Source organism: Syngnathus acus, chromosome 23 (assembly GCF_901709675.1).
Source record: "Syngnathus acus chromosome 23, fSynAcu1.2, whole genome shotgun sequence".
Lineage (NCBI taxonomy): Eukaryota > Metazoa > Chordata > Actinopteri > Syngnathiformes > Syngnathidae > Syngnathus > Syngnathus acus.
This window is the reverse complement of record NC_051107.1, coordinates 4451827-4477743: the sequence shown is the minus strand read 5'-3', so window position 1 is coordinate 4477743 and position 25917 is coordinate 4451827. Positions and strand designations below refer to the sequence as shown.

Sequence of the window (25917 nt, the reverse complement as noted above, 5' to 3'; positions counted from 1 at the left end):
GCAGGTTTATGCTAATTTGCTCCTCAAGGAGGAGGAGGGTGTGGAAAAAAAGGGTGAGCTGCGGAGCCATTTTGTACTCATTTCAAACTACGTAAGCCTGGAGTGCGCTCCGTGGATCCACCGGCACTATGGAGACGCAGTCTTTTTCCACGATGAAACTTCCAACATGAAGGATAAGAGTGGAACGCGACGCAGGGAGTGGGAAGGCTTCCTCGGATGAGTTTCACTGCAATTCACTGGGATTTGTTATTTGCCAAGTATGGTGCTGTGGAGCGCGTGGATTTGGTTTTTGGTCCTGCTCACCGCGCCGCCCGTGGCGTGCTTGCAGCTTCACCTCACGGAGTCTTTACTACCCGGGAACGTTTTGGCGAACCTGTCCGCTGGACCGGGATGGACGCATAAACTTGACTGGTCTCCCGAATCCACACGGAGTCTTTTCCAAATCGGCAAGCACAGTGGAATTATTGAACTGTCTCGAAGTGTGGAGTGTGCGCGCACGCGTGTCAACCCCGCGCCCGTGCACTTCAGAAGCACCTCATTGACTTCTGGAGATGTGATCCTAACGCATTTGAACGTGTTCGTCCACGGACAGGACTGCTTTATCAAATACAGGAGAAAGACATTTCAAAGCAAGCCCGACATCCATATTAAGCATAATTTAAACCTGGAGGAAACTTCTTGTCTTCTTGCGGGTGATTTGCTGTTCAATGCTGCAGAACTTTTGCCTTCTTTAATAACAAGCGACTTTTTGGACACAATGTGCATGGGACAACGTTCGGCTGCACTGTTTAGACATGGGGCTTTGTTTCTCGCTGATAACTTGTGTCCCGAGAGCATGAGAGCGCAGCCCGAAGTGGATTTGGAATGTCTCCTGCGCACCTCTGGAGGCAGCCGGCTCAGCCTGCTGCTCACATTGCGGTTTGGAAAATTGCCTAGACATGGATCTGTGTCGGAAACCGTTCACGGGGAGTCCACCCGAAGAGGTAAGCGGCAGGTGAACGCGTCCCCGCAATTCCAGCTTCCCAGCTACCAAGTGTCTGTGCCTGAAAATGAACCAGCCGGGACACAGGTCATCACCCTCAAAGCCACCGACCCAGATGACGGCGAGGCAGGTAGGCTGGAGTACAGCATGGAAGCCGTGTTTGACAGAAGGTCCAATGACTTTTTCACAATTGACTCTCAGACGGGCAGCATCACAACCATTCATGCGTTGGACAGAGAAGTCAAAGACACGCATGTCCTTAAAGTGACTGTTAGTGATAATGGCACGCCAAGAAGATACGCCATCTCTTACCTGACCGTCACTGTGAGTGACACCAACGATCACAGCCCCGTGTTTGAGCAGGCGGAGTACCGAGTTCGTATACGGGAGAATGTAGAAGTGGGTTTTGAAGTGATGACCATCCGGGCTAATGACGAGGATGCCCCCGCCAATGCTAATATGATCTATAAAATTGCCAGCGGCGACAACTCCATCTTCGAGATCGACCCACGGAACGGCCTGGTGAGAATCCGAGAGCGGCCCGACAGGGAGACCAGGGCGTATTACCAGCTGACAGTCGAGGCAGACGACCAGGGTAAAGAACCGTGTCCCCGCAAAGCCACCGCCACCGTCCACATCATTGTGGAGGACGAAAATGACAACTACCCTCAATTCAGTGAAAAGAGGTACGTCGTGCAGATCCAAGAGAACGTGGCCATCAACACCAAAGTCATCCAAGTGGAGGCGACAGACAAAGACCAAGGGAACAATGCTAAAGTTCATTACAGCATCATCAGCGGCAATGTTAAAGGTCAGTTCTACATTCATTCCCCAAGTGGCGTGATTGACGTTATCAACCCTCTGGACTATGAAATGGTTCGGGAGTATAATCTGAGGATTAAGGCACAGGATGGTGGAAGGCCTCCTCTGATCAACGGCACTGGGATGGTGGTAGTCCAAGTGGTGGACGTGAATGACAATGTCCCCATGTTTGTCAGTACACCTTTCCAAGCGACTGTTTTGGAGAATGTCGCCGTCGGGTACTCCATCATCCATATTCAAGCGATCGATGGCGATTCGGGGGAGAACGCTCGGCTGGAATATCGTTTGACAGACACCGTTCCTGGTTTTCCGTTCACCATTAACAACAGCACCGGGTGGATTACAGTAAGTGAAGAGCTGGACCGGGAGACCACTGAGTTCTACAGCTTTGGGGTGGAGGCGAGAGATCACGGAGTCCCTGTGATGTCGTCCTCTGCCAGCGTCACCATCACGGTACTTGACGTTAACGACAACGTCCCCACGTTCACGGAGAAAGTCTACTCGCTGAAGATCAACGAGGACGCCATCGTGGGGACAAGCGTGCTCACGGTGACCGCTCTCGATCGGGACGTCAACAGTGTGGTGACTTATCAGATCTCCAGCGGCAACACCAGGAATCGCTTCGCCATCACTAGCCAGAGCGGTGGTGGTCTCATCACTCTCGCTCTCCCCCTGGACTACAAACAGGAGCGCCAGTATGTGTTGACAGTCACAGCCAGTGACGGAACCCGAGCGGACTCTGCGCAGGTGTTTATTAACGTGACAGACGCCAACACACATCGGCCCGTCTTCCAAAGCGCCAACTACCAGGTGATGCTCAACGAGGAGCAACCGGTGGGGTCCACCGTGGTGGTGATTAGCGCGACGGATGAGGACACGGGAGAAAATTCTCGCATCACGTACATTATGGAGGACAGCGTCCCTCAGTTTAAAATCGACCCGGATACCGGCGCTATCACCACCCAAATGGAGATAGACTATGAGGACCAGGCTTCCTTCACCTTAGCCATCATCGCTAAAGACAATGGCATCCCTCAGAAATCCGACACCACCTATGTGGAGATTATCATCGAGGATGCTAACGATAATGCTCCTCAGTTCCTTCGAGACATGTACCAGGGGAGCGTGTTTGAAGATGCACCTATCTACACCAGCGTCCTCCAGATTTCTGCTTCTGATAGAGACTCCGGTTCCAATGGCAGACTGAGCTATACATTCCAGGGTGGTGATGATGGAGATGGGGATTTCTTCATTGAACAGTACTCCGGTATCATCAGAACTGCTCGCAAGCTGGACCGGGAGAACGTTCCTGTTTATGACCTCAAGGCCTTTGCTGTGGACAGGGGAGTCCCGCCTTTAAAAGCAGCTGTTCCCATACGTGTGGTAGTCCAGGATATCAATGACAATGCACCAGTGTTTGAAAAGGATGAGCTTTTCATTGATGTAGAGGAGAACATTCCCGTCGGGTCCGTTGTAGCTCGGATTACCGCAACAGACCCTGACGATGGCACAAATGCTCAGATAATGTACCAAATAGTTGAAGGCAACTTTCCAGAGATTTTCGAGTTGGACATTTTCAACGGCGACCTCGTCTCCCTCATCGATCTTGATTATGAAACCAGAACAGAGTACGTCATCGTGGTCCAAGCCACCTCGGCGCCGCTCGTGAGCCGGGCCACCGTACACATTCGTCTGATGGACATGAATGACAACCTGCCGGTGCTGAAGGACTTTGACATCATTTTCAACAACTACATCACCAACAAATCCAACAGTTTTCCATCAGGAATAATCGGGAGAGTACCGGCTCATGACCCGGATGTGTCGGATAAGTTGCGGTACACCTTTGAATCCGGGAATGAGCTCAATCTGCTCTTGCTAAATGAGGACACGGGAGATCTGCGTCTCAACAAGGCCCTGGACAATGACAGGCCGCTGGAGGCACCCATGATCATCTCCGTCACCGGTAAGACCCCTAAGTTATTTCTGTTGATATTTTGAAATTCTGTCAAATGTGTCTGCGTGGTGAAGGTCCGAGTCGATTATGCTAACTGATCCGGCGGCAGGTTTTTGTTGTCTTGACATTACGGTTCAAGAAGTGTGCTGCAGGCTCTTTGCGTGATCCGGTTCAGCTGCTTTTGTGCCATTTGCGTGTATTGTGTAGAGGTGGATGGTTGAGGTCGTAAAATGTGCTATTTGGAGGGCTTCCACATTGCCGCTTTGTTGTTGCAGTCGTAATTTCTCGTTCGACTTTGAGCGTCAAATCTTTAGTTCTTCGGGAAACTCGGTGTTGTTTAGCTCCAGAAGCAGACTTTGCGCTTGAAGAGTTAAAGATTAGACAACTGCAAAGTGCAAACATGTGGACATCCCCATTCAACCAGCAAGCACACACAAGCAAGTGTAGCAAGTCTCATTAATCAGGCAGTCAGATGGGATCAATCTAATACCCTGATAGAATAAACTAGCCAGTCATCTGCTGACAGCTGCTTGCTCAACCTCCTTTGTCTTCCTTCATGTTAACCCCTCCCTGCCCTTTTCTTACTCTCTGCTAAAGTTGGCAAACAGCCCAACCCAGCTAGACTCTTGTCATCTATTTCCTCCCAAAGCTGAGCAATGCCAGCATGGGAAACAGGCTTGCATGCTCGGTCTTAGGGTCAGGATTCAAAAACTGCCTGGAAGAAACCTTAAGGAACTGAGACAATGGTGGTGGTATAATGCACACATCAGGTGGTGGAAGTCTTTCACCTTGTTTGAGCAGTGGTGTTGTTTTGCTAAGTGACTAGCTCCCCGGCTTTGTCTCAAACAAAAGACACACTGTCCTTTTTATTACCCTTAAAGACAACCCATCGAGGGTCCAGGGGTGGGTGAGGGAGGCTGACCTCAATAGTTCCAGACCCCCCCCCCCCCCACTTGATTCAAACCCCCCCTGCCCTCCTGTTTGTCAATAACAGCTGACAGCTCTTTGTGTATCCTTGACAACAGTGATGACCTCATGATGGTCCCAAAGGGGGCTCCATTAATTGTTGCCAGTGCCTTCTAGACCTTTCTGGGTGCGGATTGAAGGTAAAGGGACAATTTCTATACTAGGAATGAGTTGGAAATGGGACTTATGGTTTTGGTGCTCATAAGGCCTGGGAATGTCCCCCCCCCCCCCCCCCCCCCCCCCCAGCACAATTCCTTGCTATCTCTCCTGAGATACACTCTCTTAACACATTGAGCTAGCCACAACACTGCCCCATCTGTACTCGCGAGATAGAGCAAAAGAGTGCCCCGTTCGCCAAGGCTTCTGTGTTCTTTTTGTTCAAGCCCTTATCTCAGCTCGTCGAATTTCACATCGGAGGGGTTCTGGAAAGCGATAACAATCTGCCGAGGTCTCCTCACTGTAATGCACCTTCTACTCTTGCCACGTAAAGTTATGTATTTTGAATATTTGCATGCACCTGGTGGAAGTTTTGGTGTGGTCAACTTAGAAAAATTAGCAGTGATTGATGCTCTACTGTCTTCTGATCTTCTTTATGGCCTTGTTGAAAGATGACGTGCTGCTACATGCGCCACCTCCTCTCCACCCCCCCTTCCATTCTTTTCCCCCTGTGGGGCTTGACTGCCATGCATCTGGTTTGCCTTTTAATCCTTCTCAAGGAGTTGCATAGCTCGGCTTTTTTTTTTCCTGGTCTCAATGGGCACTCTACCGCAATCCCTACTTTCACTCCCTTCTTTATGTTTGGGATCTACATACTAAGACGTTAGAGCAATAAATAACTAAAATTTTTTGGGTGGTTTCTGAGATTGCTGATATGCTGTGAGGTTTGCCAGTTCAATTCTTGGCACGGATTCAGAAAGATAGTTCCTGTTTTCTTTACTGTCTGGACGTCAAGAGAAATGTTCTGACCCAATACATCCAGACATCGGGGCGTTCCACCTGTGAGATCAAAGTGACCCCGAACTGCTCTGCACACAACCTCTCACCTCCAACCGATGGAGGTCCTGCTAATGAGGGGGCTGACCACAACAGATGTCAAGCCAAACACCTCACAAAAAACTTCGAATTTAATGTGTGTCCTGAATGAACTGGACATTTTTGAAATTCTGAATCAGCAGAATGTCAAAAGGTATTCCTGTATTTCTTCACGGACCATTACCGACCCCTCCCTTGGTTTAACCGTCCCGATGTTCCTGCCTTTTGACTGCATGCTTGTCTGCTCAAACAAGTTCACCAAACTCGACACGCCGGTATCGTCTGTATTTTAAAGTGATTTTTCTTTCAAATACACCAAGAGTGAGTTGTGCATTTGCCTTCAGGCTGCAGGTTTGAAGTGTAAATACCAAGTAAACCTGGATTGGTCACTCTTTGACTCTGTCTGAATACTCAATTACAGACTAGGATTGAAATTAGAACACCACAAACCGGATGCATCCATTTTCTGTGCAAGGGTCAAGTGGTCAGCGGGATATCTTCGTTTTGGGGGCGGCTGGCGGAAAGTGGATGTTCCACTGAGATGTTGTCTCGTCATGCTAGCGTGTTTGCAGTGGGGATTTCAAAGAGCGGCGTTGTTTGTTTGCAAACGTAAAGGCCTTAGGCCAAGGGGGAAAAGGTGAAGGGTGGGGAAGGGGGGCTATGTTCTACCTTCATTGGTCTTAAAGATACCTTAACTACCTTTCTTGTTTTGTTTTTTTTGGTCTTTTCTGCTAAAGTCATACCATCAATTTATCTGGATCATCGACACTGATTTCCCCACATAGATCCCAAAAGGTCATAACCTGAAACATATATTTGCTCTCACTCAAACGACACAGTGCTCTTCTTTGTTTTCACTCACCGCTGATAACATTTAAAAAAAAAAGGGTCTGTAAGCGCTTCACGAGTGTGACATTACAAACGTGGCGTGATGACTCGCTGTAGGAATGTTAAGTAATGGCAAGGGGAGCAGGAGGAGGGAGGGGGGCTGACTTTACAGTATGTCAGCAGACTGAATGACAAGTGTGAGAAAAAAATAATCCTCATATTGAACATGAGGAATTAATCGAATGGTTTGGATCCATCCAAAAAATGTCCTTAAAAAAATCTGCGCTACTGTTTTGTCCTTTCAACTCTTGGCAAGCAGACATTACCCTGAGGTGATGAGATTGTTGTCTCAAAGGGAGGAGCACCCATACAGTTGAAAGACTCTGGACAAGCTCAGTCACTGACCACTGTTTCCATAACAGCTTGTGGAACATTCACTGACCGTTTATTGGTTCTGAATTTGAAAGTTTCTGAAACGTCACCTGGTTTTTCAGACTAGTAATCTGTCAGTGATTTCATTTTTAAGTGTAGACCCGTAATGAAAGATCAAGCTGTGGATGAAAGCTGACACCGTGTAATGACGGCGTCTTTAATTGGAGCTTAAATGCTGATCTTCTCGTTGATCTCCACGGAGAAATGTCGGTGACAGGTGTGCTGCCCGTCAGGCGACACTTGTTGACACTTCAACCTCTGTCCAACCCTGCAGGCTTCATATTTTAGCTTTTCAAAATGGAGTTCACGTTTAGATATATTAGGTTCTCCTTTGGACAACTTTGAGGTGAAGTTTTTATTTCGGCAGCAATGACTCGAGATGTTTTTTGAGTCTGGTCAACCTCAGATGGCAGTCTTTGCCTTGAGGTGTTGAGGGCAAATTTCACACACGGATTCCTTTGCATCTTTTATCTGGTGCACAAAAAGCACCCAACCCTTCCAAAAAATGTCTTCAGTTTCACATCTATCAAAGCAGATACGGCTTTATCCTCCCGCTTGAGGTTTTATCTTCTCCAATCCGGACATGGACGGTGTAAATTAGATTCCCGCAATTCTCCTGACACATTTTGTCAAGGCGCACAAGCAGCCCCCACAATGCTTCTCTGTCTCCATGTGAAATTTGAAAATGAGTTGCCTGCTGCTGTCCGTCATCCCACATCTCTTTATCAAGTTAGCGGCTGGTTCCTTCAAGAAAAATAACTTCTCGCTGACTTCCAGACAGTCATAAGCACGCCGTCACTCATGTTCTTGCGGACTGTCCAAGTCATGCGTTAGCTCAGATCCAAGACGGACCATCTGAATCGTATTGGTTGTTTATTTATCGTAGGAGTCAATAGGGCTCCCGAAGTTCGTATCATTAATACATCCCTACTTCCGTTGTTGTTCCTGCACACTGATGTCAGCTCGGTGTAACACAAGAAGCGAGCTGTTGCGGTTTAGCCTGGAGGCACACGATTCTTCGTACGTTATATGCCCATCCATTCCTGCCCATGGTAGTCACTCATGTCGTTTTGGGGGGGGAGTGGCTGATGCGTTCAAATGCTCTGTTATTACCAAAGCGATGACAGAATCTTCGGGCACATACCTTTGACACTGTGTAACTGATACGCTCTCTCTTGAACTCTTTGTCTTCCTGATGGATCATAGCTTCTCCCACTGAATTCTATTCTGCATTTGACTCAAATTAAAGATCCATCGTAGAATATAACGGTGGCCCGATTCTAATTACATACCGTGCCGTAGACCTACGGACGGATCGAGCCACCCACATCGAGGACGCGGCGGCCTGTGTGTATCACCAAGCCTTCCACCACAGGAATGTCAAGAAACTTCCTTATAATTGAAGCGGCTATAAAACGTGCGTGCATGTGCTGTCATGCTCGTCTGACGAACAGTTTGGTTTTTTAAAAAAGATGTGCCAGTATGAGAATTTCCTTGCGGTGGTAAATATGATTCGGTGAATCGGATCCGGTTAAACTAAGACAACAAGACGAACATAGCAGCTTTTGGTCCGTGTAGATTCTCAGTCATGGAAATCCGCAAAAGATGAAACAATGCAATTGGACTCTTCTCCGAAATGTTTATTCAATTCTAAAGTCAGTTCTAGCTGTGGTTATATGGGAACTCCACACCTACCATTAAGAACTGAAGAAGCCTTTTGGAATGTCTTCAACAACTCAAGAGAGTTCAGTTGCCTCAATAACTTTTGTGGAAGTTACCTTTTGGTGGTGTTACATTTTGATCCCCGTTTCCAAAGTTGCTTCTCTTCTGAAAAATGATTCAGACATGTCATGACACTCCCTTCAATCAATTTTTGAATTTTTTAAAACTTTTTCCTGATGGATGGACTTCACGTGCGAAGAACTATAAACGTGTCTCGTCTTTGGGGCGCGTCTATGCAAGTTGTTGACGTCGAAAGATTTACCGTTCTTCTGCGCTTTGAAAGGATCAAGGTAGTCTGAGGGAGCTGATGAAGAAAGCTCGAGGTGATACCCGTCTCTTTGAGCAAGGGAAGACACCTGGAAAGCATGCGATGATTGGTTTATTGATGGATTTGGAGGGTTTTCCATCTTTTAAGTTCTTGGTAAGATCTTGTTAAGTTCTACCGTGCGAGTGAAAAGTTGTGATGCTACGACGAGCCACGCCATGCGGTGACAGTAATTGCTACCCTCAGTGAGGAACACTGCAGTTTGTCAAGTCTCGGTCCAAGTCCACTCGCACATTAGTTTTGACAAATTCCTGTCACAATGCAAAGGACGGCTTCAGACTCAACATGGCATCCTAAATTTTTTTTTTTTATGTGCCGGAACGAACATTAGTGTAGTGACACGCTTGAAGCTGTAAATTCAAGAGTGAAGTAGGTCATTTTAGCATATGAATATAACATGTACAAATATATAAAAAATATATTTTAAAAAATAGATATTAACTGAAGTTGTGTGTTTAAGTTGCTGTTTCACTCCAGGCCTGTAGGTGTCAGTAAAATGGGGTTGAAGAAAAACGCTTGAAGCTGTAAATTCAAGAGTGATGTACGTCATTTTAGCATATAACATGTAAAAATATATAAAAATATATATTTAAAAAAATAGATATTACCTGAAGTTGTGTGTTTAAGTTGCTGTTTCACTCCAGGCCTGTAGGTGTCAGTAAAATGTGGTTGAAGAAAAACGTTTTTGTTCTATGGACAAAAAATATTTGTAATTGATTTTTTTGTTGGTCTAAATTTTCATGATAATGACTGTTTATGGTCATTTCAAACTTTTTTGCTGCAATTTCACTTCTGCCCTATAGGTGGAAGTAACGCGGAATAGTTTCCAGGATAATAATTGTTCAATGTCTTTCTTGACTCATTATCACGCCACGTTCTCGCCGGCCGTGTCACGGAGCACAATGCTGACACTTAGGTGACCCTGACGGATAAAAACAGCAAGTGACAAGATGGCCACCGCATCTTTGTGAATAAGAGAGAAGCAGCCTGGTGATTGAAGGCGAGGAGGGAAGAAAAGGAAGGAAAATAAGTAGGGGGGCTTCTATTTTTACCCTCACATTCCCTTTCCCCCCCTCGGACTTCAAAGACGTTCCCGGTGAGAGGGAATTATTCCCCTCCACTCAAGCGTGCCGTAGTTCTCTCCTCCACTTCACCTTTTCAACACCCCCCCATCAAAAACTGACTTCTTGTCATAGCAGATTGGCCGTGAGTTCGATTCCCGCTGCGACATGTGTGTTTGCGTCAAAACTCTCGACCCATAAGCACGATTAAATCGATGAATTTTTTTTCCACTTGACCGGCTGCCCCGCTAACTTACTTAATGACTGAATGGATGACTGTCGGAGTCATTGTTTGGGCTCATGCTTGCGTGATTTACCAGCTGGCTCGGTCCTGCCAAACAGCTGACAACATGAGCTAAAATTGTGTCATCTCCAAAATGGTGTTCAACATGCGGCGTGGGTCACCTTGCAGTTCTAAAATCTCAGCCGTGCCCAACAAATAATTTTTTTTTCAAAATAACTTTTTTGCCTTTTGCAGGAGGTAGAAACTATAGTTCGATTAGCTTCGGGCCGAACAATTAATCGAATTAAAATCGACCTTAGAGCAGAATGCGTACATAGTATTCAAATTTTTGTAAATATTTCTGATTTTTTTCCCATTATTTATCTGACTTATAATTTCTTCAACTCAATTGAAACAACAAAAAATAATAACTTGTAGTTGCACAAGTGTGCACACCCTCTAATTAGCAATTTGGCTGTTTTCCGAATGACCCTATCTCATTCAAACTCACCACACATAAAGTTCTGATGTTCTAGTAGGCTTTTACCGACTTTGTTTTGCTTTCTAGCAGAAGGCTTCCAAGAAACAGAAAACACGCTCTACTTCTCGTGATTTTAATCTTGCTTCAAAAATAGCTCGGGTTAATTGGCCACTTTTACAGACACATTTTTGTAGCGTTCAGTTTATTACATCACATGTAGCACGGAGCTTATCTAGTGGCAACACATCCCACTTGGACAAACATAGACTGGGATTTTAATTCAGTTCGCCCGACTGGTGACTCATCGTCTCATGCTACACACATTACAAGAGCGACATGGCGGATTTACAAGGCAACACGGGCTGGCCTGATCTTGTTCGCCACCATGAATCACTCCAAAGAGAACGTACAATATCGACACCCATACCACTAGCATCATTTGGAATCCCTAACTGGGTTTTTTTTTTGCCTTCACAATTCAAATTGAAATGACCTAAACCAAATATTTGAATTGACACTTCCCAGCTACCGTCACTTGACTGGGAAGATGGCGGATTATTCAGCAGGTGTCTGCGGGGGTGTCGGAAGGGTCAGCGTCTCCTCAGCTTTGTCCAGCCAGAACAAGTTGAGGAGCTGCTCGACTTTGTATTGAAGCGCATTTCGACACGAGTCTCGCCGTTTCCCGTGACGACGACCCCCCCTTCATCCCGACCATTCCGCCTCCTTCCCAAGCGCTTTGTTGAATGGAGCCAATGGCGTGCCAGTTGGTAACCAGGCACCCTATTTATCAGTAACCAGCACCAACAATAACTGTAACCAGACACCTCCTTGGAGAAAAGGACAGGAAAGCACAAAGAGCTGGAATGTAGGGTGGAGGTAGAAAAACAAAACCAAAAAAAATTTTTGATGAAGTTTTAAATATGCTTATTTTGAGCAAGTGGAGCGAGAGAAAAAAAAAATCCAGCAATCGCCGGGAGACTCGATCTGGTGTCAGTGAAATAGATCCTTGACTCCGATTAGTCCATTCATGGCTGGGTGGTTCAGTTCAACCTGGGAGGGAACTTTTGATCATGAGACACCCCCCCACCTCCAAAGCTACTATTTATAAGCTTATCGAACCAGATCAGGTCCGATTAGTGCATTTGTATCGTTGTGAACATATTTATTTGCGTGTCAGTGCGGTGATTTAGCTCGGCGGTGCGTGACTAACTACCGATTAGGCGTTGCGGTCTTTGCATTGTTTGCCCGAGTTCTTGGTTATAGTTGAGTGGTCGGCCTTCTTTGTGGGCCAGGAAGGAGCGTTTGACTCTTCACCTTGCTATAATGTTATGGGGGGGGGGGGGGGTTGACCACACACTTGCACATGCAAAGTGGCTGAGCACATTTATAAATTATTGAAAAAAAAAAAAATCTTATCGGGGAAAAAGACTTAAATTAATTAATGCATTTAATAAAGAAAATTAAAATCAATTTTTAATTCACTTAAAAGATGACAAAATGTACTTATGAATTTATTTATAAAATACTGACACAATTAAAATTACAATATAAAAGACATTTTTATGAGGCATTTTATAGAAAAAAAATTGCAGTTAAAAATCCCAGTTTAATTGCGCATATATTACTAGAAGAAAATAACAGTAAAAGGTTAAGAATTAAATATCAATTTAAAAAATTATTCAAAATAAAAGCTGTATTATATAAAATGCAAAATGTTTTTGTTTAGTGTTTGGGATTTTTAAAAAAAATATGGAATTGATTATCATACTGTTTGTCGTCGGTCTGAGTCGAAACAGTGCCGCCATTCTGCTCACATCGACATTCTAGCCAGGTCGGATCTCCTCCCGAGCGCTCCGCTTTAAAGTGCGGCCGACCGAGAGCGCTTGTCTGAGATTTGCTTGTGAGAGGCCCATTCAGCTGGCACTCGATATCGCGGAACCAGCCGAGGGGCGCCCAATTCAAGCGCCTGTCAAGTGAAAGGTTAAAAGTTTGGCTGGGTACGGCATCAACTCCATGAGACGGCGCTACTTCACGTTGGGCGTTCATTGACATCTCAGTCAACACAAAAAATAGAGAAGGGACTTGGGTGTTCTTGTTGCCTCCCTGAAGACTTGCAGGTGTTGAAGAGGAAATTGGACAGTAACAGCTGTGTGTGCTGATATATGGGTCACACTTGCAGACATAATTCTTCCAGTCAAATACGCAGACGCTTGATCTTTATGACCATTTAATTTGACATTCTCACGCTGTGTCTTTCTAATTCCTGCCTGTGATTGGCTGCAAGCAGCTCCTACTTCAGTTTGTTTTGATTTAAATGTTACCAATGGAATCCAGCGGAGAAAGTTCGAGGCGTTTAAAACACCTGAAACGGGAAGTTCCTGTTGTTTAGTTTCTGTAAAATAATTAACTGTGCTGTAACAGAGTTTGTGCATTCACGTTTCCTGCCTTTAATAATGTCACGACCTCTCTTGTGGGTTTAACATTTTTGCTCGCTTCTACTATTGTCTTTCGGGGTGATAAATGTCAACAGTAATCATACGTGTGTGTGTGGTAATAGTCTGAGTACAAATATGTGAGAGTGGTTGTGTATTTTTTATTTTTTTTTACCGGCTATCTTGCTCGCAAACTGAACAAACAACTCTTTAATTTAAATTAACATTTGAAAATATATACATAAAAATATCTTTATATTATATAATATAAATATAGACATAAATACATATACATAAATTAATTTTACGTGTTAAACGGGAAAATTTAAAGAGTCACGGGTATGTCACGGATTTTCACCTGTGGTGGTCGGGCGTGGAAAATACCGTATCCCGACGGGGTTAATTGCAAAGATTTATGTGTGTCAAAGACAACCATGCAGGGAATGCATTATGTATAGAAAATGTCTGCGTGCACATGTGGAGTGTGTTTGTACTTGTCACTCACAGACAGCTGCTACAGAAGCCTCGTGGCATTCAATGTGTGTGTGGTTACAAATGACATCATTTCGAGAGCGCTATACGCTCTTATATTTAAATGCTTCAAAAGTGACCTTTATGTTTTTCCACCCGTGCGTTCCATGGTTCAGCCCATCCCTTCTGCATGTGTGTGTTATGCTATGTCAGCAACTGGTGGGCTCTATAAATAGCACAGGCGGCCCCCCCGGAATGAGAGAAGATCCATCTACTTAATGTTAATTAGCGGGTTGTTGCTTGTTGATATCCCTAACATTTGTTAATACTAAAAAATAGAAAAAAAATCATTCTGGACCTGAGAGTGTCAAGGCGCCAAACCTCACCAACCCCCCCCTTACTGATCATAGCGCCACCTGTTGCCCCGGCATGCACTTAAAAGCTTCCAAATACCTTGGAGAATTTTTATTTCACGCATCGACGGAGTGTGGACATAACGGCAATCGTCCGCCTCAACAGTCTGATCCATTTCATGCCGACCCCGCCACCTGTTGTCCATTTTTTGTCACCGAGGCCTTTTGGTAACCCTCCAACATTCAGTAATTGGTATGCGACCAGATGCACGGGATCAAATGACACTACATAGCTGTTACATAAAGCTGATGTGGAAAGTATTGTTCTGGAGACGGGAACATCACAAATGTAATGTGATCGATGTAAGAAAATACACTGACACACCTGGACATGAAAGACACAAGTGCAGTTTTGTGCTGATTGTTTTGTTTCGTATTGTGACACCTTGTACCTTCAGTCCAGACATTTTTTTTTCCCAGCGAGCAATGAGATCCATTTTATTTAGCGTCACGGTTTCTTTCCAGATGGTCTCCACACCACCTCGGCCCTCTGCACTCTCCGCGTCACCATCATCACCGACGACATGTTGACTAATAGCATCACGGTGCGCTTGGAGAACATGTCCCAGGAACGTTTCCTGTCGCCTCTACTCGGTCTCTTCGTGGACGGCGTGGCGGCGGTGCTCTCCACCAGGCCCGACGCCGTCTTCGTGTTCAACATCCAGAACGACACGGACGTGCAGGGCTCCATCCTCAACGTCACCTTCTCGGCTATGCAGCCCGGTGGAGTCCCCGGGAAGGGGACCTTCTTTCCTTCGGAGGAACTGCAGGAGCAGATTTACCTGAACAGAACTCTGCTCAGGCTTATATCATCTCAGGAGGTAATTTTACGTTTGGACCAAATACCACGAGAGCCAGTCAAAAATTTCCGTCCTTCTGTAGGTTCTGCCGTTCGACGACAACATTTGCCTGCGGGAGCCCTGCGAGAACTACATGAAGTGCGTGTCGGTGCTCAAGTTCGACAGCTCGCCGCCCTTCATCGCCTCCAACACGGTTTTGTTCCGACCCATCCACCCCATCAACGGGCTACGTTGCCGCTGCCCCGTCGGCTTCACGGGCAACTACTGCGAAACGGAGATCGACCTTTGCTACTCGGGGCCTTGCAAGAACAACGGCCGGTGTCGAAGCCGCGAGGGCGGCTACACCTGCGAGTGCCGGGAAGACTTCACCGGTGAGAGACTCTTCTGGACTTTTCTGGAATATTTCCCTGTGTTCACCTGATAGTCTCTTCTCCCGTATCTCTCTCTAATAGAGACAGCCTTCATCGGCCTGTCCTTCCTTCTCTTCCTCCATCTTATCTGATCTAATTATCCCATTATACCTGTCACTGCCCCCCCTCTCCCCGCTCATACCCCCAAGCATGTTTTGCGTACCAAAAACCAAGTGACGGTTCCTCTTTTGGAGGTCACAGTTCAACACTTGGAACCATCACTGTCCCATAATTGGCTCGATGACAGCGTTCTTCTCGGGTTTCCGCATAACAGGGAAACAGATCCTTATAATTTACCCCACGGAAAATGGGATTATACCGTAGAGAGAAGGGCCATTACCTGGTTCCAGGCTCTTGGAGAAGGTTTGGGGGTCCTGATCGTGTCTGGACTGTCTGACAAAAATGTCTCAGAATGTCTCGGTCCAACTAATTCCCGCTTCTCTTTTCATAGGCGAACACTGTGAAGTGAACGCCTCGTCGGATAGCTGCGTCCCAGGCGTGTGCAAGAACGGCGGCGAATGTGTCAACAAAATGGCCGGCGGGTTCACGTGCCGGTGTCTGCCCGGCGAGTACGAGAAGCCGTACTGTGAGATGACCACGCGCAGCTTCCCCGGACAGTCCTTCGTCACCTTCAGGGGTCTGCGGCAAAGGTTTCACTTTACCGTCTCGCTCATGTGAGTTGCCCGTCGTTTTGATCAAGCTGGTTTACATTTTTTCCGTTTATTTTTATGGAAACAAAAAGACATAAGAGACAAGGGGTTGGTTCTACTCTGTTGGTATCATAATAGAACATTCTTGCTTGTTTTGCTTCCTGTACAAAGGTAGGAAAGTTGGAGCAATAATAATGGGAGTCGATTAGTCGTGTGATGGTGAGAAACAAAAAAAAAAAACTTGCACTGCCCTCAAAACAGGAAAGTCTTTGTGATGGGTTTCCCTTATCAGCGTCTGGTTGCAGCCCTGCCGACTTCCTGGCTCGCTGGCATCTGCCGGTTGACTCCTCTGCCCTCACCTTGCATTCCCAAACGGCTCGCACGTGAACTTTGCGCGCCCGTTTTTTTTTTATCGCACGGGCAAACGTCATCTAGCGAACAGTAGGGGGAGGGCGCAGCTTTCCTGTCCAAAGCCCATACGCTACACATTTCCTGCTTTCGCTTAATGAATTTTCTTCATTCCATCATGAAGATGCACAGAGACAAAAGTATTGGGACAGATTACAGTGCAAAGTTGTAGTTTTTGCGTCGTTCACGCCCACTGACATTTTTGTGCAGTTTTTTTTTTGAAAGCAAAATAAGAATTTTTTGTGTGTTTTTCCAGGTTCGCAACACGAGAACGAAACGCGTTGCTCCTCTACAACGGCCGATTCAATGAGAAACACGACTTCATCGCTTTGGAAATCATCGACGAGCAGATTCAACTCACCTTCTCTGGAGGTTAGGCCGCTTTCCTCAGCTTCCACATTTAACCTGGTGTGATTCAAACAATTGTATATTTTAGGTAACATCCCAATTATGAAATATAATTCCCAAATTCCATTCCGTTTTTTTCTTAATTACAAAAATTTATTGTATGTATTGTAACTATTTGTTTACATTTTAATTTTGTATTTACTCAGGATTAAACCTGAGTTAGCCTTATTGTGGAATGCCGATATTTAGTTGTTGATTTTACTGTTGACAAATGTGCTCTTGCTTTCTGAAACCACACACACACACACACACACACGAAATAACACACTTGTCAGGGTTGCGGATTCTTGCCCGGGGCCGCTCCTGCCTTTGACAAACAAAGTAATTTATCAGTCCTTGCGCCTTGCCCTCTGCTTAAGTCAGAGACGCTGACAGCGCAGACGAATACCGCCCATTCCCAACTAGTGATTTGGCGTCAAGTTGGGGCGCCGCTATTTCAAATTTTCTTTGCTTCACCTTGTATCGTTTCTATCTCCAGGTGAGACCAAGACCACCGTGTCCCCCTTCATCCCAGGTGGTGTCAGTGATAGTCAATGGCACTCAGTGCAGCTCCATTATTACAACAAGGTAGTGTGGATGTTCTCATTCAGTTTTCTTCTCACGGGGGTCCTCTTGCCATTTTTTTTTTTTTTTTTTTAATCAAGTGCCGTCATGTATCTGCGGTGTAATAATATATCGGAGAAGCTTCTTCGAGTCAGGTGTTATTTTCCTCATAAATTTCCAGAGCCTGCAGCTATTGTTTAAATAAGTTTTGGGAATGAGAGGTAACTCAGAGTTCAATATATGCTACTCACAAAAAAAAAAAAGAAATCTACAAGAAGGCCAACATGGCCACTTTAGAGTGCCTCATTGTTGCGGCGGGGAATTAATCCCGTTCGCCAGCGGCTTTGAGCGAATATTTCTTCTTTTAACTTTTTCTGACCATGGTTTCACATTTCACGAACGCCCGTCGCAAACCAGGGGAGCTTTCACCGGTCATGACAGGCCGGCATTCATCTCACGTGACGAATGACTGGCGAACACGACGATCCCGTGTTAGCTGCGGGGTCACTTTAGCGCTCATTGTCGGGACTTGTGGAATGACACAGGCACTGCGTCGTGTTATGGTTACAGCTTTGGAAACAACAAAGTCGCCGCCCCCCGTTCGGCGTGGTTTTCCTTTTTCCCCTCATCTTCCTCGCTTTGTTATTTTGCTCCTCTTCTTCTTCCAGAGTATATAATCACATGTACCAACGGGTGGATCCGTAACAATGTCACGTAGTGATTTACAAAGCCGCCGACGTTCGCCCAGAGGCCGACCATCTTCACGATCAGAAGCCATCGCTTCCTGGAGGGCTTTTTTTTTGTAAACGTATACAGCAGAAGGTTCACAATAGTGTTGACGAAAAGATACGCACAATTTTTATATCACCTTGCCAAGCCCTAAAGGCGACTTCTGAAGATGATGTAAGCCAGATTCATGTAAGCCAAGCTCCCCCCCCCCCACGCAGATAACGCTGACTTTGATCCGATGCTGGGAGCCTTAAAGGCTTTCAAATGGGAAAATTGAGATGGATGCATTTTTAAATGGGAGCTACCTGGAAAAACAAGCAAGTTGACCCAAAAACTGATCACTGTATGAAGAATTATGGAAATCTCAAAAGCGCTCGCTAGGTTTGAATAAAGGCTTGTTATTGTCCCACGAGTCCACTCATGTGTTAACGACCCCTATGTTGATACACAAAGCGCCCTCGCACGCACAGAAGGTGATTTAGTGGGTCAGATGATGAGACGGTTAAAGATTGCGCAAGGGGGTTCGCCGCGACCGCCCTCCCCTTCCTTTTTCAATTTTTTATTAGAGCCACTCTTCACAAAACCCCGGGGTGCCTCGACTCGAAAACAATAGGTCAAACGTTTAAGGGAGGAGGGGTCGCCGTGGAAACAGACGAGGATTTTGCCATTGTTGTCGCCATCCCAAGCAGTTGGAGAGCTGGAGTGTCCAAATTATCCCCCCCCCCCATTTCCATATACAGTACAGGGATACTAAAATTCCCAGACGGGTCGAGCCGAGTCTTATCACCAACCAAACCAGAAGTTTCTGCTTCTTCTGTTCGCCGGCCTCTCGCTCTCTCACTTGCGTGTTGCCTCAGGCAGGCGTTTAATCATCCAAAACATACTGTACATGTGAAGTGACTTCACAATACGGCGTAACATACTTAAGCTAGCTATAGCCGTATACCGTCGGTATGTGCTTTATTGGTAGTGGCCTTCTGCTCTCTGCAGTGTTGTCGTGTTGAAAAGTTGCGGTTTCCCGGATAATAAAACAGAGCACAAAGAAAAGAATGATCCTTATTTGGTGGTTTAACTGCATCCCAGTGACGACTTTATAAGCTCCACATAAATACAAAGAGGAGAGACGATGACATCAAGTTGCGGCTTTGAAGAGAGCTGAGGTAGTTTTGTTTTTTCGAAGGAGGTTGGTCAGAGATAAACACACGTCTATCTAATGTGGTGTCTCTCTCTTGCGCTAGGACGGGGGGAGTCTGGTGGACTCCAGCGGGCTTCTGCGGCTCCCGCTCTATACTGCCTGGCTGGAGCTTACGCAGAAGGAGGTAACCATTGACCTCTTGACCTGGTGCTTTTTTTTCCAACCCCCCCCCTCCTGGTGACTCGCATGTCGTAGAGGATGTAGTTTAGTCGTTTTCTGGTTTGGAAGTTGCTTGTGGACTTTTCTCGGAATGCTACTTGGCTTTCAAATCGGTGTTTCACCTTGTAGTGACGCTTATTTTTTAATCATCCCAATTATGTTTCTTATCTCTGACAAAAGCACCATCAGGGCTACTTTTATGGCAGTCAAACATAAACAGAGATTGGGAATATGGTGTTATCTTACAGTTTACAGTGTTTTAAAACTTTTCAGATAACTTGTCACTAGGTTAAAAGTCATTGTTGCTTGCCAAACTAATTCACAGTTGTAAGTTTTCATGCTAGCTAGCTTGCTTAGCTTGCTATCTTTTGAACTTGCCCGTCACTGGACGCATAGTTTGTAAAATCATACTGACTTTTATTTGGCTGTTCCAGAGAGGATACGATTACCTCCACCTTTTTGTTTTGCACCGTCCGAACATTTCTTTCGCGACTTTGAAAGCTTCCCGCCGACAATGGCCGCCGTCCATCTGGTCCGCTGATGGGTCGAGCAAGTAACGTATAGTCTTGAACGTAGGACATTGTAGCCCTTTGTGCGTGTGAATTATTCACACTTCTAGGTTTACACAGCCATGGGGCAGGTGAGGTAATGCGGACATGAGCTTGCTGCCGAAGGTCTGACACGCTAACCTGTGTGTCGATACGACAAATCCTTATCATGTTGTCTCTGTGTAAAATCTTCCAAGAGTCCACCAAACAATGGCTTTTCCTTCGGTCGCTCCAAATCAAATAAAACTCTTCCTTTATTATCAGACGGGAGTTGGTGGTCGTCTGCTGCACGGCCCGCTCGCTTCCTTCCTCGCACGTAAACACACCCGTTGGTTCAACACACACATTTCTGCAAAGCAATTCCTTCCTTCCATTCGTCTTCACACATTTTCCCAGCTTGTTAGTCCCTCATTTGGATGTTTCTTTGACAAGCCCGTGGAAGTGTTTTTGCATGAAACCCAATCTGTGTTCTTCCTTTTTTTTTTTTATAAATCCTGGCCTCAGGCGACTTGGCAGGTTCATCATGTTGACAGGAAGCTGACGGTGTCAAAGATGCAGCTGTAGCTGTGGTTTGGCCGCAGTGTGTTGTGATGTCATTTCGGCGTGTAGCGTCCTCACCCCCCTCCCTCCCTGCCCCTCCCCTGCCCCTCCCCTACCCCCGCTGGTCTTTTGTGGCTCGCTGCGGGGGTTCAAGTGCGTCGTCATAGCATCGCCCCTGGAGATGACACCTTGGAGAGAGGGAATCTTCAACCGTCGGGTCAATAGTCTCATGGGAGGGAGGGGGGGAGCAGGCGGCATTTGATTTGCCCCCAGTCCTGCTCTTGGTTACGGTGCACCCCTCCTTCCTACTGCTTTTCTCATCTTCATCTCATCTGCTTCTCGCTTGACTGAGCTCAAGAGGGATGCTGAGATCCTAATCGCTGACATGACATGTTTCTCTGCAGGTGGTCGCACAACCCTTGTTTTTTTTTTTCTCCTCAACTTTCCCCCTCTCATTTGTCGGATTTTTGATTGGTTTATTTGCTCCTGGCGGCACAAAGTGTGTCATTTCCTGTTATCTTAGTGGAAAAGTATATGGGAGGAAAAAAAACACCCTGGGGAGTTGGTAACTTTTGTCTTTCAGGCTCTCATTTCCAGACTTGCCCGCTTTGGCCTTTTCTATATTTGCCTTTTTTTTTTCTTTCACCCTTCTCTTTTGTTTACAGCCCCGCCTGTATCTCATTACTCTAATCCCATGTATGTAGAGGACTGCTGATTTTTTTTTTTTTTTTATAGCGCTACTTCTCGTATAATCAGAAAATAGCCACTGTATTATCCTGCACGTTAATTAGAGGAAACATTAAATTCCCAAGCCTAGAGTTGTTCATGAACTTCTCATGTTTGATATTTAAAAAAAAAACAATACAAATAAATGGATTGGAAGCCTTATTTTCTAAGCTGATTCACATTTTTTGCAGATCAACATTAGCCAAGTCCCGCTGGAGGTATTAGCCTAGTTTGTAACTCGTAGGTGTGAGCGAGTAACAATGGGCCTTTTTTTTTTCCGCCAAAGAGAAGAAGGATTGGGTGACAGGTTAAAATGAAGCAGTTGTTTCAACTAAATCTTCTATTTCATTTTGAAAATTTTAATTTATTCCAGCCCAACATAGGGCGCCTGGGGATCCCCCACGGACCATCCGGAGAGAAAGTGGCAGTGGTTGCCGTTGACGACTGCGACATCTCCATGGCGATCCGATTCGGGAAGCAGATTGGGAACTACTCGTGCGCCGCTCAAGGAACGCAAACCGGACAGAAAAAGTAAAATCAAACACACACAAAGATGTGACTTAAATAAATACTTGATTACTTCCTCACACATGATACATCCTGCCTGAGCCAATCTTGACCTGAGAATGCACCGTTTATGCAAACATCTGAGCATTCAGAGGTTAAAGCTTTCTTTGTTGGTTATTGTATCACATTAAATCTCCGTTAAGCCGTCGGCGTTTGATGTTTAGTAAGCCGCCGATCCGTCTTACTTGACCTACAATGCTCAATCTGACTCTTGTTGCTGTGATGCTAGCAGCTTAGCCTTGTGACAAATTTAAGACCTTTACCTCACTTGCCTTTTTTTTTTTTTCGTGGGAAGAAAACACAACTGGCGGTTTCACACATTGTATTTTATTTTTATTTTATTTTATTTATTTTTACAGATCGCTGGACTTGACCGGGCCGCTGTTACTCGGCGGCGTCCCCAATTTACCCGAGGACTTCCCGGTGCGAAATCGGGATTTTGTGGGCTGCATGAGGAACCTGAGCATCGATAGCAGGGCCATAGACATGGCGAGCTACATCGCTAACAACGGCACCACAGCAGGTCGGTCACATTTAACGTGGTGGAATTACACTCGTTTGAACGCTATTTAACCTTTATGGTATTTTTTTTTTTTAGGTTGCCCTGCAAAGAGAAACTTCTGCACACCTGGTGTGTGTATAAACGGAGGCGTGTGTGTCAGCAAGTGGAACACGTACAGCTGCGATTGTCCCACTGGCTACGGCGGGAGGAACTGCGAACAAGGTTCAGAAAGGTTTTATATGTTAGCATTTTTGCTATCGCTTATTTTTCGGTTACTGCCAACAGTGATGCCGTCACCTCAGTTCTTTGACGGCAAGGCGATGGTATCGTGGAGCGAGCCGGACATCACCATCGCGATCCCCTGGTACATGGGCCTCATGTTCCGGACGCGGCAACCGGCCGGGACCTTGATGCAAGCCAACGCCGGCCCCTCTTCCACTATCAGCCTCATGGTGGGCGATCCTGAAACCGTAATTCTCCGTTTCTTTTTTTTTTTTTAATCCTTTTTTATCGGATAGGTGAGCGAGCAACAGGTGAGAATGGAAGTGCTGCTCATGGAACAGATAGTGGCGTCGCTGAGCTTTCCGCAAGTTCGAGTCAACGACGGGGAGTGGCACCACCTACTGGTGGAGCTGAGAAGCGTGAAGGATGGCAAGGCGCTCCGATACGTGGCGGCTGTTTCTTTGGACCACGGAATGTACAAGGTAGCGTTTGGGCCCATCCGGTTTTAAATGTACGGATTTTAATCGTGGGTTTCCTAAGCAGAAGTCAGTGGTGATCGGGAACGACCTTCCGGGTTTGAAGCTTCAAACTCTTCATGTCGGAGGTTTGCCTGGAGAGGGAAACCACGTCAGGGAAGGATTTGTCGGCTGCATACAGGTGAGTAAACTCGGATTCCTAACTCGACGTTGGATGATAACGCTTTGCCGTATTAGGGCGTCCGCATGGGCGAGACGTCCACCAACGTGGCCAACGTGATCATGTCTCGCGGCTTGAAAATCCGCGTGGAGGAGGGCTGCGACCTGGCCGACCCGTGCGACGCCAACATCTGCCCCGAGAACAGCCACTGCAGCGACGATTGGAGTACGCACACGTGTGTGTGCGACCCAGGTACGCTACTTAGCACCCCGACCAAATCAGAATATCCCGGCTCATCTGCGTTTTGTCTTGAAGGCTATTTTGGAAAGGAGTGCGTGGACGCCTGTCAGCTCAACCCGTGCGAGCATGTTTCCACCTGCGCTCGCAAGCCCAGTTCCTCTCATGGTTATACTTGCGAGTGTGGTCACAACTACTACGGGCAGTACTGCGAAAACAAGTAAGTCCGTACGCAAGATACGTCAAGCTGATGCGATGGCGTGACAGCAAGAATTTGTGTGAAACCAGAGTGGAGAAATCGTGTCCTCAAGGTTGGTGGGGCAGTCCCGTGTGCGGCCCCTGCGGTTGCGACATCAGCCGGGGATTTCATAACGATTGTAACAAGACGACGGGAGAGTGTCGCTGTAAGGTATGATCACTGTCATTATTATTTATATTTTATTATTTTTATTTTATTTCTATTTTTATTATTATATTTATTTTTATGATTATATTTATTTAAAAGGCATTATTTTGATTGCGTGTCAACATTTCCCGCCGCAGGAGAATCACTACCGGCCGGAAGGAGAAGACACCTGCTACCCGTGCGACTGCTTCTCTGTCGGTTCCGAGTTTCGAACCTGCGACCCGCTCACGGGCCAGTGCCCCTGCAAGGGCGGCGTGATCGGCCGCCAATGCAACCGTTGCGATAACCCCTTTGCTGAAGTCACACCCAACGGATGCGAAGGTATACAACATTAAAACAAAGACACAAATGGTGTCGCTCACATCTGCCGCTTGAGCTCGCTTTCCGCCTTTGTCGCCGGCCAGTCAAGCAGAAGAGGCGAGCTCGCCGTTTGGGCTTTCTTGGCAGTGGGTACAATACAGTAGCACTGAATGGAAGACAGGAGAAGAATGCCACTGGCGCTCAGTGTTTGACCTTAGCGAACGTGCGGGGACTTTGAATTTGGGACATTTTTGTTCTGGTGTCACATCCTCAGCAAGCACTGACGAAAGTCTTCCTCCCACAGTGGTGTATGAAGGCTGCCCCAAAGCGTTTGACTCCGGGATTTGGTGGCCCAAGACCAAATTTGGACGCCCGGCCGCCATGAACTGTCCCAAAGGTTCTATCGGTGAGTTGCCTTAAGGACAACTGAGCTGCGTCGCCATGACAACACCTTTGTTGTCACTGCAGAGTGACTTTGTTCCCTGACATTCAGCCTTGAATGAAAACAAGGACACTTAAAGCGTTTTTTTTTTTGGCACGGAATTTAATGTGCTTATTAAATCTATGTTTTAGGCACGGCCATTCGCCACTGCAGCGACGAAAAAGGCTGGTTGTCGCCCGAGCTGTTCAACTGCACCGCCGCTTCTTTCGCTCAGCTCACAAAACTGGTGATTACTTCGCAAAATGTCGAATTAAATACCCGAAGCAATATCCAACTCCAACTACTCTTATTTAAAAACGGCCTGCTTTTTTTTCCAGAATGAAGAGCTACGTCGAAATACCTCCAGGATGGATGGCGAGCGGTCGAAGAGAATCGTGCGCTTGCTCCACGGCGCCACCAACGAAGCCAGGAGCTACTACGGAAATGACGTGAAGACGGCCGCCCAGCTGCTGAATCACGTGTTGCAGTTCGAGAGCCGCCAGGCGGGATTCGACCTCACAGCCTCCAAAGACGCCGAATTCAACGAGGTAAGGGAGACGATTGTAAAAAAAAAAAAAATTACAATTATTTTTTTTCTTTTAATGATATTTTCCTAATTGAACCTCAACTAGAATTTGGTCCGAGCCGGAAGTGCCATCCTGGACCCGGACACGAAAGCGCACTGGGAGCAAATCCAGAAGACAGACGGCGGCACTGCCCACCTGCTTCGGAATTTTGAGGATTATGCAAACACTCTTGCGCGGAACGTGAGGAAAACCTACCTAAAACCCTTCACCATTGTCACGGACAACATGAGTGAGTAATATTACTGATTCATTTTTATTTTATTTTATTTTATTTTATTTTATTTTATTTTATTTTTATTTTTAATACGAATAAGACATGATGACCTCATCAACTTTTGTCCACGCTTCCATTTTCTTTCCTTGCAGTATTTTCCGTGGACTACCTGGACGTGTCGGACCCCCAGAAGGCGACATTCCCCCACTTCCATGACATCGATGAAGAATATTCCGAAGAGCTCGAATCCTCTGTTCACTTCCCTCACTTCAATCTACTCGGTCAGCGACACAAAGGTACGAAAAACACTCACCTCGATTTGTCTTTTGTGCTTACGTCGCTTCTTCACCTCGATTAGCGGAGCCGACGACGGCGCCTGCAGCCCAGACCGGGACCCCCCTCGTGGAGGGCCACACCTCCTATGACAGGAGCCGGCGTCATCTGGAGTCCACTATCCATCTCCCGGTTGCCGTGGTGATAGTGTACAAATCGCTGGGGAAGCTGCTTCCGGAAAGATTTGACCCGGATCGCAGAAGTCTAAGGTAGACAGCATCTTCTCACC

At 46.4% G+C, this 25917-nt stretch overlaps 2 protein-coding genes across 26 annotated transcripts in view; both read left to right on the top strand.

Annotated features, from left to right (window-relative positions):
- The window catches only part of LOC119117275, a 376942-nt gene that overhangs the window by 261632 nt on the left and 89393 nt on the right, over positions 1 to 25917 (top strand). The window lies entirely within an intron of this gene.
- Positions 82 to 25917, top strand: part of celsr1a (cadherin EGF LAG seven-pass G-type receptor 1a) — a 30949-nt gene continuing 5113 nt past the window's right edge. For 4 of the 8 annotated variants that reach the window (XM_037243192.1, XM_037243190.1, XM_037243191.1 and 1 more), the window contains exons 1-22: positions 82 to 3770; positions 14613 to 14968; positions 15030 to 15318; positions 15809 to 16031; positions 16672 to 16787; positions 17302 to 17390; positions 21637 to 21794; positions 22190 to 22353; positions 22429 to 22554; positions 22618 to 22784; positions 22851 to 23036; positions 23098 to 23211; positions 23268 to 23442; positions 23506 to 23647; positions 23716 to 23836; positions 23971 to 24154; positions 24438 to 24539; positions 24707 to 24801; positions 24893 to 25102; positions 25187 to 25370; positions 25508 to 25651; positions 25714 to 25897. In XM_037243192.1, the coding sequence (XP_037099087.1) occupies positions 260 to 3770; positions 14613 to 14968; positions 15030 to 15318; positions 15809 to 16031; positions 16672 to 16787; positions 17302 to 17390; positions 21637 to 21794; positions 22190 to 22353; positions 22429 to 22554; positions 22618 to 22784; positions 22851 to 23036; positions 23098 to 23211; positions 23268 to 23442; positions 23506 to 23647; positions 23716 to 23836; positions 23971 to 24154; positions 24438 to 24539; positions 24707 to 24801; positions 24893 to 25102; positions 25187 to 25370; positions 25508 to 25651; positions 25714 to 25897 (7040 nt within the window). In that variant the 5' untranslated portion in view covers positions 82 to 259. Of the gene's footprint in view, positions 3771 to 14612; positions 14969 to 15029; positions 15319 to 15808; positions 16032 to 16671; positions 16788 to 17301; positions 17391 to 19333; positions 19415 to 21636; positions 21795 to 22189; positions 22354 to 22428; positions 22555 to 22617; positions 22785 to 22850; positions 23037 to 23097; positions 23212 to 23267; positions 23443 to 23505; positions 23648 to 23715; positions 23837 to 23970; positions 24155 to 24437; positions 24540 to 24706; positions 24820 to 24892; positions 25103 to 25186; positions 25371 to 25507; positions 25652 to 25713; positions 25898 to 25917 lie in introns of all 8 variants that reach the window. The other 4 variants (XM_037243186.1, XM_037243185.1, XM_037243188.1 and 1 more) reach the window with 2 other exon arrangements.